The sequence below is a fragment of the Maylandia zebra genome, linkage group LG6, assembly GCF_041146795.1.
Source record: "Maylandia zebra isolate NMK-2024a linkage group LG6, Mzebra_GT3a, whole genome shotgun sequence".
Classification (NCBI taxonomy): Eukaryota; Metazoa; Chordata; class Actinopteri; order Cichliformes; family Cichlidae; genus Maylandia; species Maylandia zebra.
The window spans coordinates 22,529,483-22,543,331 of NC_135172.1; the positions used below are offsets into that span (position 1 = coordinate 22,529,483).

General features: G+C 39.4%; 1 protein-coding gene across 1 annotated transcript; it reads left to right on the forward strand.

Annotated features, from left to right (window-relative positions):
- The first annotated feature begins 11,378 nt into the window (after window positions 1-11,378).
- slc25a4 (solute carrier family 25 member 4) lies at window positions 11,379-13,602 on the forward strand. The gene is made up of 4 exons (XM_004549481.3): window positions 11,379-11,593; window positions 12,259-12,745; window positions 12,828-12,968; window positions 13,085-13,602. The coding sequence occupies exons 1-4, from the start codon at window positions 11,483-11,485 to the stop codon at window positions 13,243-13,245; spliced, it is 900 nt and encodes a 299-aa protein (XP_004549538.1). The 5' UTR covers window positions 11,379-11,482; the 3' UTR covers window positions 13,246-13,602.
- The last annotated feature ends 247 nt before the right edge of the window (window positions 13,603-13,849 follow it).

Sequence of the window (13,849 nt, forward strand, 5' to 3'; positions counted from 1 at the left end):
TTAAGGCTGGCTGACCAAATGAACTATGAATTCAATGTATAGATGCATTTATGGCAAAAAACAAAAAATATTAGATACTGATCCAGTCTCATAGCTTTAATACATAAAAATGCAGTGTTTGAATCTAAAGTGCATGAACTGTTTTGCAGAGAGACAAACTTATTATTATTTATTTCATCAATTCAATTATTCTTTTAGAAAATAACATTTCTAAATATTTATTCCAATTCATTTATTGCTCGTTTTGCATTGTTAAGTTGGTCAACATGACAAGGGTGTCTAAGCATGATGTAAATCACAAAATGTTAGAGGGATTTTGTGTTTTAAGGTTAAGCTACAGGAAGTTTGAGGCAAGTAGCATTATATTAAAAATAAATCTCCAGTTAATGTACTACCCTCCTATGTAATGGCCTCCATGTGTGTGTTTGAGCTTAACAATTTATAAACACCCTTATTATTAAAATGCATGTATTCTGTGTGTAATTAACGCATGCAACAAAATCAAGGCCTTCTTGATTGTGTCTTATTACACATTCTTATACACAATCTGAACTTAATAATGTCATGCACAACTTAACAGCATGTCTGTTTAATGATGAGGAAATTGATCTCACAGCCCATCAGTGGTGCTAGTTTCAGTCAAACCTCAAACCTCAGAGATCAGCAGAGACTGAAGAAGTCACTTGGATGAGTAACGTCCACATGACTGGACAGATGAACAGAACAACTTTCGGGGAGCATGTCTAATGTTGCTTTGTTGGAGTTCTAAAGACAAAGGTGTTTTAAACAGTTTGTTTCAAGAGGACCTAATAAATACATGCAAATTTACAAATAACATTTAAAATGCCACTTCTTAGCCATCAGTCTGCCTTCGGATCAGTGCTCTTTGTGGCAGAGTGTCCTTGCTTGACTGATATGTCAAAGTTGAGGACATGGCGGAAAGAAGAGAATGAGAATACCACACAGGCACTGACACAGGGATCAATCCGATTGGAATGATTTAGCATTTCTACGTTTTGAATAAAAATGAGTGTGCTAGACGGTGGAGGTTTGATTAGTGAGATCCCTAAGTCCCCCGAAGCCTTCAGGGCCCTTTTTCTCTTCCTTCACTGCTAGAAGAAAAGTCTTCTTTCTCTCTTTTCAAAAGTCCCTTGGTACCCCGGCTTTTTGCTCACTGTTGGTATTACAAAATCCCCATTCAAAACAACCCTTGTCACCTGTCAGCTAAGCCAGGCTAATTTGCTAGGTCTTTATCCCCAGCACATACACTCACACGTACACAGAGGCTAACTCCCTACCCCCACCTAACACCCCCACCATTAATGCACATATCCCCCTACATTTATACAGATACATAGACACAGCCACAACTGCAAATCCTAACCGCACACACACACACGCCCACCCACTCACCCATGCTCACACACTAAAACCACATGTCTGAGAGCTGTTACTAGAGCAGTTTAAAATTCATTACCCTGTTCACTTTAACAAACGTCCGCTCTGGGATGGGCTGCTTTCAGCTGTACTTTGGCGTGCTGTGGTTAGGGTCGGAGAAACAAGTCTGCTGCTCCGTGGGTCAAATCTGTTGGACACATAGGACAAATTAAGAGGAGTTAAAGAAAAAGGCAAAGAAACATTTAGCAAGACAATTTAAAAGTTATTGTCCTCACATCCCAACCATCCTAATCCAATAAAAAAAGAAAGACAGATAGTAGTTAATAATTTTGTTTTAACAATGTATAAAATCTATTCATGTCTCAACAGGGTTTACGCAATTAAATATATTACCTGATTAAATCACTGTAATCTATTTGTTTGATGTTTTATTGACTTTTTTAGTTCATGATTCAACTAATAAGGATTTCTGAGGTTACATCAGCAAATAAGAAATCAAGAAAAAATAAATAAATAAATAATAAAACAATAAAGAAAATCACAATTTCATCTTTCCAGTGGGATGTTTGAGTTCGGTAAATCTGTATACATCACTACAGCTCCGTGTCAGTCAGGGTAAATGTGGCAAAACACTCACCTTCACTGTTAGAGCATGTATTTAATAAGGTCTGAGGCACTTTACCTAGATCAGTGGGTCACGTGCAGTAATCTGTGACAGTGTTGTAGTCGATTATTATGAAATTCGAGACAGGTGTTTCAAAAGCTGTTTCATTTTTAGTAGATTGTTACAGTTACAGCAAAGGATGCCAATACTCCTACACCACAGAAGATGGATGGATGGATGGGTGGATGGATGGATAATTGAAACAATTACTACCAGAGGACTAAAATGAACTATTTTTTAGCGTTTGTGTACTTATATGTATATATTGTACTATTCTTAGTTAGTGTATTGTCTGTCTTGTCTTAATGTTGGTTTATAATGGAGCACTGTAACAAAAAATAATTTCCCCCAGGGATCAATAAAGTATTCTGATTCTGATTCTGATTCTGATAACACTTATAAAAGGATTATGTCATTATTCATGTCCGCAAAGCTTACATATTATAATGTATTGTGTGGATAACCGGCTGATAATGAGTAAAACTACATTTACATAGCAGAACAGGATATAGGCATGTACTAGTCTTATAAATAGGCTGTAACATCTTTCAGTGTGAGTGAAATAAGTTTCTACATATGTAAAAATTCTAAAAGCATAAAGCAATGAGTTACATGAATAAACCTATTAAAACATGTTTTAATAGTGCATCAGGATAACATTTATTCTAATGAAATTTATGCTTAAAAGTCAGTTTCAGCTTTCAGGGTTTTTTTTTTTTTAATAATAATGCTCCTGTGTTGATAGAGTTGCTGCACAGCTGCCACAGGTTCAGTGATCATTTCCGCTGCTGAGCAGTGAAAGCTTGAGCAGCAGCTGCACAAACCCGAGCTTAAATCCTGAGTCCCAGTTTCTCTCGCAGAGAGGGAGGAAGAGCAGAGGGTATTTAACTGAAGGCCATAGAGAGATGCAAGAGTCGGGGCAGAGGGTGGTCATCCGGTCTGGTCACTTAGCCAGGGCCCAGCATGCCCCGAGCAGCCGTCGCTCATTAACCCACTGACAGGAGCTCCGGACAGCGAAGAGAAGAGCGCCACCCCACACACAAGGGTCACAGGGTCAATCTGCTCTCTCTTCGGCCATCAAATCAAGATGGATGCACAAGCAGAGACTTATCCCCCAATCAATGAATTAGCCATGCATTGTCAGGCACACGCACACACTGACAGAGGAACACACGTGAAAACAAATTGATTTACCAAAGGCTTTGAGTTGCTTTTGAACTAATCTACCTTTAAGATTTTGAAATACTCTAAAACCTGAGACAAAGACAACATGAAGACATTATCCCGGACCAAAGATGTGTGACTGGGTGCTTTGCATGAAAATGATACACTAGTGTTATAGGTGAGTATCAGAAAGCAGACGGAAGCAAACAATGTATGACAACATCTTCGCTCTCCTGGGGTGGAGCAAAAATATCTGAAAAACAAAATCACATTTCAGTTTCAAAAGTTTATTTTTGTGTCTGTCAGATTCTAATCTCTGAACATCTGTAGAGTAGCACCTTTCTGGGTGTGTGAGCACGCAAGGTCGATGTTATTTTTAATAAAGTTTACACACACACATGCACACAAAACCCTAAATAAAGATAATGGAATAAATATGAAAACAAATACACAGAACAATAAAGATTTAACAAAAATATTTAACCTGCTCAAGATAAGAATATAATTACATTTCACATAGTTGTCTTTAAGAAAGAGTTAAAATATTCTTACCTAAGAACATGATTTGATATTAAAATCCAATAAATAAATAAAAAAAATAAAAATTGTGAAGATCACTTTTATCCACTTTTTAAAAAAAACTTGTTAATTTTAAAGAAGTACAAAAAAAAGAACAATAAGGTTAATCTACACCATAATGAAAGCATATTTGTTTCAACATACAGTACATGAGACTATCATTTGTTTAACGAAGCATCAAATTTATTTGTACAGCATTGCATTTTTTACTTGACTTATTTGAGATTTGATTTTAATTTATAATTAAACATTATTACACTCAAATAAAGACAAATATATATGCATTTTCTCAAATATATTTTCTCACAGCCTTTGAAGTAATCTCTTCTGGTCTTCTTGTTTTCTATCTGCAAATGCAGAAAGATGCCCTCTGTGCAAGAAAGTGGCCGAGCCTTTGTACAACAAATTTCCAAGACAAAACCTGTACTTTTAAGTACATCTACACAATAGAGCCTCTAAAATGTAAACTCAACAAGCTGTGCAACAAAGCCTTCCTCATTGCACACTCTGACCCGGGCAGAGATAATTTCACAGCTATAATGGCAGCACTAATTTGAAAGTAAGAGCTCTTGAGAAGGTTCAGAATCCGTCTTAAACGACCCTAAAGTTTGAAGAGGTTGTTGTCTTTCCGAGCAGCAAGACAAATGAATGAATGCCGTGCATGTGCTTCTATGAGAGGGACCATCATCTCGAGGGTTTTACAAGTATGTGACTACTCCGAACTGATTAGGTTGTCTTCACTGACCACCAGTCCAAGTGAAATACTCCTATTATGGGAAGAGATGAGTGCAACTATTTAAAATTTCCAACGCTGTGGTGCAAAGAAACCATGGCAGTGGAAGGTAAAAGAGACTTTAACGTCAAAGAAAAGAAGAGAGATTTTGTTCATTACTTTGCTTTATGCTGACGAGGTTTGCACACATTTCCTCGGCCAGATGTGTACCTGGATTACACAAGAATGACATCAATTAGCCGATGAATGTGAACGCCAGTGTGCATGAACCTCCACTAGGTTTATGCATATTAGATATTCTGATGCATGAAAACCAGAACAAAGAATGTAAAAGTGCACTTGATCATTCTTAGTAAGTAAAAAAGATCTAAAAGGAGAAGAAGACATGAATGAATGCAGTAAACCTCTTATAAAACACTCTCTCACACAGAGACACAAGCTGGGTGATCCTGTTACTGCTCATTCTGCACCACAGCCACACCAAATCCTGAAAATTTGCCAGTTTACAAATGGCAAATTTATCCAATTTAGGAAACTTAATCTATGAATCCCTGAAATTTTATCATTAAAGACCAGCGCAGAAGGTTCTTAAGTCTCTAATTTTGTATGTGAGTCATTATTAGCGCCAAATGCAATGCTTCTTATTGTTATAGTAATTTATATTTGTTTTGAGGTGCTGGGTGAAAATATGACACCTCAAACAACCCGGAATACGAATCTGGCTGGAAAAGTATAACAAGTTTGGAAAATTAACTGGGACTGTACAAAGGTTTTGGCCCTAATAGTAAAAGTAAAATGCAGTGAATCAATAAATGAACAGTTACTAAAACTGCTTTACCACATTATTAGGACAAGACAAGTAGTATAAATACATAAATTCAGCAGTTTTCTCAGGAGGATTGCTTGCAGTCCTCCTCTGGGACCAGAGGAGCATCTTTTACTACCTCACTTAGCACTTCTTCTTATTGCAGATATTTTGTATTAGTAGTTCTCATAGGAGCACTTTGACCTGGTTTTAAGTGCAGCTGATAAAATGCTTTACTGGATATTTCTTCCCTGTGCTCTGTTTACAATATGTCCCTGTTATATTAACATATGTTGATCATTGTCTTACAGTCATTTTCAATATTGTACATTATATATTTATCTGTAGATTATTTACTTGACTAAGCAATTACCATTTTTCTCTTCAAGGTCAGACAATGATGAAAATAGCCATGAAAAATTCCCACAGCTCCAGGTCATGTGTCTGAATTTTTATCCTTAAGTATCCTTTAATGTCAAAAAATATTGTAGCTGTGCCATGACCACCCAGCAGTGAATCATCTTCATAGATATTTTTAATAACATATTTTTAATAACGTAATTGTTGTGCAGACATTGTCATAACAAAACACCAACACACAATGAACTTGAGTGCTCAGGTTTATTTGACAGCTGCAATCATCAGACTTCGCTCTTAACTCTCATCTTTTCTTCTTCTTTCCTCAGCAACACGTCTGCTCTCATATTGTCACTCTCCCCCACTTCCTTTTCTCATGTTTTTTCCTGTCACTCAAGTGTCTGTCAATCTGAAGCCCCCACTCCTGCCCGGTCCATCCTTTAGTCCCCCACTGACTGCATGTCTCCAGGTCCTTCTGATTGGTCATGGAGATTTTTACTCCTTCGCAGCTGTGTGTGTGTGTGTGTTCATCCACCTTGCATGCTCTGCCATGGGGACTGCCCTGACTGCGGGTGTTAAATGGCAGCTGCATGATGCGCTCTCCCTCTCACCATGTCTGCATCTTTTTTTATATCCACAGACACACAGACACACACACGCATACGTGCTTTTGACATGTTTAGTCCCCAGTCAGCCCCTTTAACGTTTATGAAGAGGGGCCAACAGCCAATAATGCACCAAAGGGAAGACAGAAAGCACTTAAATAATCTCCTGAGCCCCAAAGAGCACAGTCTCTCTGTCTGCCAGGGAGAACTCATGCTGGATCTGAGGCCATGGGATTGTGTTAAGATTGTGCCTTTAAACTCACAAAGCTCACGGGACTGAGTATTGTGAGGAAGAAAATAAACAATATGGTTTTCTCTTAAGAGGGAGCCGGGTGTTTGCTGATTCATATGTAGGAGATAGGACAAAGAATTATGAAACATCCTCCAAATGTCTGTATAATTATTGGTTTTTGTGTCGTATCCCCATGCTGCCTTAGGACCAGTTGGAGCTTAGTGCTACAGACAGTGTAGAGAAGTCAGAAAGTGTTAAGAGATGCACAGAAACTCGGTTTGGTTCGGTTCGGTTTATATGAAAGGTTTTTCTTTTTTAACCTGTGTACATGAGAGGTCAAAGTATCTTGGAAAACTAAGCGACTGTGGTTGGTGAATACTGTAAATCAAAATAACACAAACATTAATGTTTACAATGTTTTGGACGAAACACTAATACTGTCAAGGCAGCGCAGGAGGTTTGCAGCAGTTTTTGTTGCATTGTGGCAAAATTAAATTAAATCCTCCAGACAGAAGAAACCTACGCTGCTGAGTTCTGACCTTCATATGAGTGGTTTTAACCCTGTCTGACATTCATAATCTCCATTCTCATCGTGCCTCAAATAGACAATAGGGGCTCAGGGGAATTAAAAAAAAGAAAAGAAAAACATGCCTGCTTCTTAACAGATAAAATCAGTGACTGTATTAGTGTAAGAGTGGTGTGTAACGGCTCTGTGTATGCGTGTTCTCGGAGCGGTGGGAGGGGGTTAACTGTCTGACACCTGCAGCTCTTCATACTCAAAATGCAAATCCAAACTCAACCCCCACCCTGGGTGACCCCTCCCTCAATCTAAAATCCAAGGTTACTGAGCAACGACTTTTGCAAACCTAGATTAGATTTAAATAATAGCACAAAAAGAGGTTTGACAGCAGTAAAGGCAACGTTAAACTGCTTCTCTAGAATTATAATGAGATCACTTCAGATAATATTCACAGCTCATATGAAGACCTGTAGACTTTGAAAATCCTTGAAGATGACGAGTCATAAGAACATTTTTAGAAACAAAAAATCTCTCTTTGAATATTAGGTTATATTAGGTCATCCAAAACTCCCTCAGTGCACATCATCTTCAATTAACAGAAGATGACTGATGCAGTGGATCAAGATATAGTTTCATTTCAAGAATACTTTCCAAAAGTAGCCTTTAATAATCCCATTAAATGAGGCTGTCTGCTGTAACTCAGGATAAAGATGCCTTAGAAGACAATGATGTAAACTAAAAAAGCCAGGTTTGAGTCTGTGCACTTGTAACTGCAAAAACTCCAACATTTGCTCACTCAAAAGCAGGTGCAAGTCCCGGTGCCAGCCAGCATCTGCCTTACCGAAGTGCTCAAGTGAACAAGATGCTGAATCCCTAACTAGAAATAAGGTCACAGGCCTGCAGCTGAGCCTGACCTCTGACCTGGGTGGTGGGAGGGGGGGCAAATAAAGTGGTGCATTATTTTCATTGTTGTGTGGTAAGTAAATAAGGAAAAGCACCTGTTTTACTGAGCGCACAAGTTGCACTCTGGAGGCGTTAGTGATGCTCTGGTGTGCAATTCAGCTCTCTGGTGCCACCCAGTGACTTCTTTTAATTCAAAAGTCAGCAGCAGGGAAAAGGGGAAGGACCACAACCAGGGGACCCTCCAGATAAACATTTAACACAGTTAAAAAGTTAAAGATGAAAAACATTGTTTCCCCCATTCTATAAATAAGAGCTTCAGCAAATATGGTTTTTGATAATGAACTAAATAGATAAATAATAATAATATTGTCTCCATGGTGTTAGATATACTACCATGAAGAATCTGTTTCTACGTCTAACATACACACATATACATACAGACTGAGTGTAAATGTAGGAATAATGAGTTTTGTAGTCTTACAACGGGGTTACTGATGCTATCCTGACAGGAGACGCCTTGTAGCGTCAAGTTGGCTGTGAATCTAAACAGTCAATAAGCGCCACCAAGTGGCCACAAGGTGGTAGTTAGTTATAGGCATATTCTTAGAGTGTTAACAAGAACAAAGCATTTCAGGACGGGGGGACGGCAACTCAAACATTTATCAGAAATAAAATCTGTGCAGAAACGCTAACATTGGGCACGATTTTCAGAATCCTATTCCAAATTTATTATGTGAAAAGTGGAGCTGCATAAGACTTTAAATATAATTTTGTGTTAGATAGTTGCTTTGCAAAGTGGAAAAAAAACAACCTTATTTATGCTTTTAACTTCAGTAAAAGTTACAAACCTACTGAAGTATTATAATAGTGCACAAGTTGCTTCAGCAATCAGTGGTGTATATATGTCGGTGCAGTGGTTTAGGACTGTTACCTCGCAACAAGAAGGTCCTGGGTTTGAACACTGTGCGGAATTTGTATGTCCTTCTTGCTTGAACTTGTCATAAAGGCCTAGTGTAGTTTGTAAATTTTTAAATTAATGTTATTGAACTTCTGTGCAGTGAATCTGGTATTGCCCTGGCTTATTGAACAGAAAGTAAGTCTTTGGGGAAAATATGTGAATGGGGTAATTTTGGAACACTATAGAGAACATGATACTCTGGTTGGTTAACATTTGCTCGGCAACCCCTCAGTGGAACAAATCCAGGTTGGCCAGTTTACCTGTTTTCAGGTAAGTTCATATCATCTCTTATGCAACAAGAAAAAATGACCTAAAACTATATTTTTGCTTTTTGACAAGTGGTATGCATTACTTAGAGAGTTACCCTAACCACAGAGAGTTAGGGTTAGGTGGGGCCATAGAGGTGGAGCAAGATTACATCAGTGGCTCTGCAGTGAATAACCTCTCCTCCCTACTAACAAAGCTGGACAAGTGACATTTTGAAACACATACAGGGAGTGCAGAATTATTAGGCAAGTTGTATTTTTGAGGAATAATTTTATTATTGAACAACAACCATGTTCTCAATGAACCCAAAAAACTCATTAATATCAAAGCTGAATGTTTTTGGAAGTAGTTTTTAGTTTGTTTTTAGTTTTAGCTATTTTAGGGGGATATCTGTGTGTGCAGGTGACTATTACTGTGCATAATTATTAGGCAACTCAACAAAAAACAAATATATACCCATTTCAATTATGAACACTCCACGCTGTGGAGTACTTGGACGCGTGTGATGGAGCATTGTCCTGCATGAAAATCATGTTTTTCTTGAAGGATGCAGACTTCTTCCTGTATCACTGCTTGAAGAAGGTGTCTTCCAGAAACTGGCAGTAGGACTGGGAGTTGAGCTTGACTCCATCCTCAAGCTGAAAAGGCCCACAAGCTCATCTTTCATGATACCAGCCCAAACCAGTACTCCACCTCCACCTTGCTGGTGTCTGAGTCGGACTGGAGCTCTCTGCCCTTTACCAATCCAGCCACGGGCCCATCCATCTGGCCCATCAAGACTCACTCTCATTTCATCAGTCCATAAAACCTTAGAAAAACCAGTCTTGAGATATTTCTTGGCCCAGTCTTGACGTTTCAGCTTGTGTGTCTTGTTCAGTGGTGGTCGTCTTTCAGCCTTTCTTACCTTGGCCATGTCTCTGAGTATTGCACACCTTGTGCTTTTGGGCACTCCGGTGATGTTGCAGCTCTGAAATATGGCCAAACTGGTGGCAAGTGGCATCTTGGCAGCTGCACGCTTGACTTTTCTCAGTTCATGGGCAGTTATTTTGCGCCTTGGTTTTTCCACACGCTTCTTGCGACCCTGTTGACTATTTTGAATGAAACGCTTGATTGTTCGATGATCACGCTTCAGAAGCTTTGCAATTTTGAGACTGCTGCATCCCTCTGCAAGATATCTCACTATTTTTGACTTTTCTGAGCCTGTCAAGTCCTTCTTTTGACCCATTTTGCCAAAGGAAAGGACGTTGCCTAATAATTATGCACACCTGATATAGGGTGTTGATGTCATTAGACCACACCCCTTCTCATTACAGAGATGCACATCACCTAATATGCTTAATTGGTAGTAGGCTTTCAAGCCTATACAGCTTGGAGTAAGACAACATGCATGAAGAGGATGATGTGGACAAAATACTCATTTGCCTAATAATTCTGCACTCCCTGTAGTTATCATAAATGAATATGCGACAAAACTGCCAGTGTGATGATACAAAAATCATTCTAATCTTCTTCTTTTTTTCAGTAAATATGTGTTCCATCCACTTGCCCTGTCCTAGAACAGATTGTATTTAGATAGATAGATAGATAGATAGATAGATAGATAGATAGATAGATAGATAGATAGATAGATAGATAGATAGATAGATAGATAGATAGATAGATAGATAGATAGATAAAATCTCTTTTATGTTCTTTTAGGTTTCCCGAGGCCTTAGCAACTGGAGTCATTGGATAAAAATTACACCATGAGATTTACAGATTTACAGAGTACACAGCTCTCTGTAAATGTCATACTGGGGTTGAAGTCATGATACACATTTAATACGCTATGAAATTTAATTGTTACCTTAATATTATTCTAATAAAGACAGATTTTTTTTTCAGTTTTCTGGAAACTCAATAAACCCCACAAGTGTGTGTAGACAGAATGCAAAAGCTGTTCTCCAGTCGGACTTTAGATAAAGGACTTCTCCATCATAAGGATTAGTGACATCTGACTTTTAATAATTATCAAATTACACACATTGTGTCCTTTAAACGTCCCCGGGTAGGCCGACTCTTGACTTCAGAAACATGGCGCACGAGTTGAACTTTAACCTCGGAAATTTATTCGGCCTCGTTTATCTGTTCGACCAACTGTAAATCCATCACTCAAGATTCTCGCGATAATTGCCCCGCATATATTAAGACACATGGGGGTTGCCTCGTCCACTTGGAGAAGCGTAGGGTTTCCTTGAGGATCTTGGCCACTTTTGGAAAAGTCAGAAGTCTCGGATCTCCACAAGAAACAACCAATCATGTCGGACGCGGTGACTAGTTTTATGAAAGACTTTTTGGCCGGTGGCATCGCCGCTGCCATCTCCAAAACAGCTGTCGCTCCCATTGAGAGAGTCAAGCTGTTGCTGCAGGTAAAATGACTGAACCAACTGCTGCCTCTGGCACGGTCGCATGTCTGCGTAAAGCGTGCGTAATTGTGGGGCTTCTGCGATAACTCAAACACAAAATGCAACACAAGAATTGTTTTTCAAGAAAGAAATGGCCCTTTGGACTCATTTGGTCTCGTGCGTAATGCCAGTGGGCACGTGAGAGGTCATGGATTGATGTGGAAATAGTTTTACGCGCCAAGTTACGCAGAATTCTTCTGGTGACAGTAAGGGTGGCAAGCCCTCCTAATAAGCGTTGCAGAAAAACGACCATAAGTAGCTAGTTCATCATGCTGTTTGTGCTTTTATTAAGTTAATTAATCCTTTATTATTACAGATGACCGCTGCAATAGTCAGTGAAAGTGGACTGCTAAATTTAACTTGAAGTGTGTAATCTAATACACAGTGAGGTCTCAAGTGACAGGAGTGTGCCTCTGCTGGGCCTACAACTACATGATGTCTGTCCGGAGAATATTAAACATAGTAGTCTAAGATTATGTAAATACCAAAATGATGTATTTAAAATTAAAATTTTGCTCAAATATTGCATACTATTTAGAAAAAATGGTCCCTGTCGTGTCAAGGTTTACATTTACATGGAACTATGGCACACGTGTGTCCAATACAGAACTTTTATGCTTTGTTTGCAGGTCCAGCATGCCAGCAAGCAGATCACAGCAGAAACACAGTACAAGGGAATCATTGACTGTGTGGTTAGAATCCCCAAGGAACAGGGCTTCATTTCTTTCTGGAGAGGCAACCTGGCCAATGTCATCCGTTACTTCCCAACCCAAGCCCTCAACTTCGCCTTCAAAGACAAGTACAAGAAGATCTTCCTCGGTGGCGTGGATCAAAAAAAACAATTCTGGCGTTACTTCGCTGGCAACCTGGCATCTGGTGGTGCCGCTGGTGCGACTTCGCTCTGTTTCGTGTATCCTCTCGACTTCGCCAGAACGAGGCTGGCTGCAGACATCGGCAAGGGCACAGCAGAGAGAGAGTTCACTGGTCTTGGAAACTGTATTGCCAAGATCTTCAAAACCGATGGGCTCAAGGGTCTTTACCTCGGATTCAACGTGTCAGTGCAGGGTATTATTATCTACAGAGCGGCCTACTTTGGATGCTTCGACACGGCTAAAGGTGCGCACAGCTGTTACACTAGAATGTATTAAGTGTACATGTGCATTTTACACGTGGGTGACTTAACTTGTGCTTCTTATAGGTATGCTGCCAGATCCCAAGAACACGCACATCATCGTCAGCTGGATGATCGCCCAAACCGTCACTGCTGTAGCTGGTCTCATCTCATACCCCTTCGATACAGTCAGACGTCGTATGATGATGCAGTCTGGACGCAAAGGAGGTGAAACCATGTTCGATTCGTTTGGCCCAGTTATTGCACAGTTATTAAGCATTCATGTGAGGGCATTATGCAACATTATTCATGTCCGTTGTCTTCTTCTCTTTTTATTTCCAAAGCTGACATCATGTACAAGGGCACAATCGACTGCTGGAAGAAAATCATCAAGGACGAGGGACCAAAAGCCTTCTTCAAAGGTGCCTGGTCTAACGTGATCAGAGGCATGGGTGGTGCCTTTGTGCTGGTGCTTTACGATGAGTTCAAGAAGTTTGCATACTAAACTTTCAACCAATCCCCAAGGAAACCCTTTACTTTGTTTAAGTCTTATTTCTGGTGATACAGTGATAACAGCTTGGTGAATTTACAGTGTGGGCGTCTACAGTATGACAGCCCAGGTAAGGAGGGTGGGTGAACCAAAAGTGTATATATCCCATCTAGGACATGCCAACAGGCAGTCGTTCAGTAAAAGTCAAGCAGGTGGAGATTTTGTGATGACGCACATGATGATGTCACTTCAGGTCATGCTTCCCATGTTAGTAAGTTTGTGAAGCAAGTTGAGGAGACCCATGTGTTATGCTGTGACCACTCTGATCCTCATAAATTATTTTATTAAGAATAAAAACGTATTATTCTAACAGTCCAGTCTTTTTGATGAATGCACTGTTGTCACAGTCTTGTTGGTTTTCATATTAGATTTTCTGTTTAACTCCCCACATGGACACCAAGCCAACATACACAATGCTTCAGAAGTGAAGCAGCAAAGTGCGACTTTTCAATGTATTATTTACACCCATTTTTTTCTGCTGTCCCATCGATTGTCTTCCATGATAAAAGCTAATAAATGCATCTTCCAGCAAGAATGATTTGAACAAAACTTGCATCTT

Bases quoted from the DNA above. Each gene is read 5' to 3' on its own strand.
- slc25a4 (XM_004549481.3), top strand. From the start codon at position 11,483: ATGTCGGACGCGGTGACTAGTTTTATGAAAGACTTTTTGGCCGGTGGC. The intron at 11,594-12,258 runs GTAAAATGACTG...CTTTGTTTGCAG, and splicing joins GAGTCAAGCTGTTGCTGCAG to GTCCAGCATGCCAGCAAGCA. The intron at 12,969-13,084 runs GTGAAACCATGT...TTATTTCCAAAG, and splicing joins GCAGTCTGGACGCAAAGGAG to CTGACATCATGTACAAGGGC.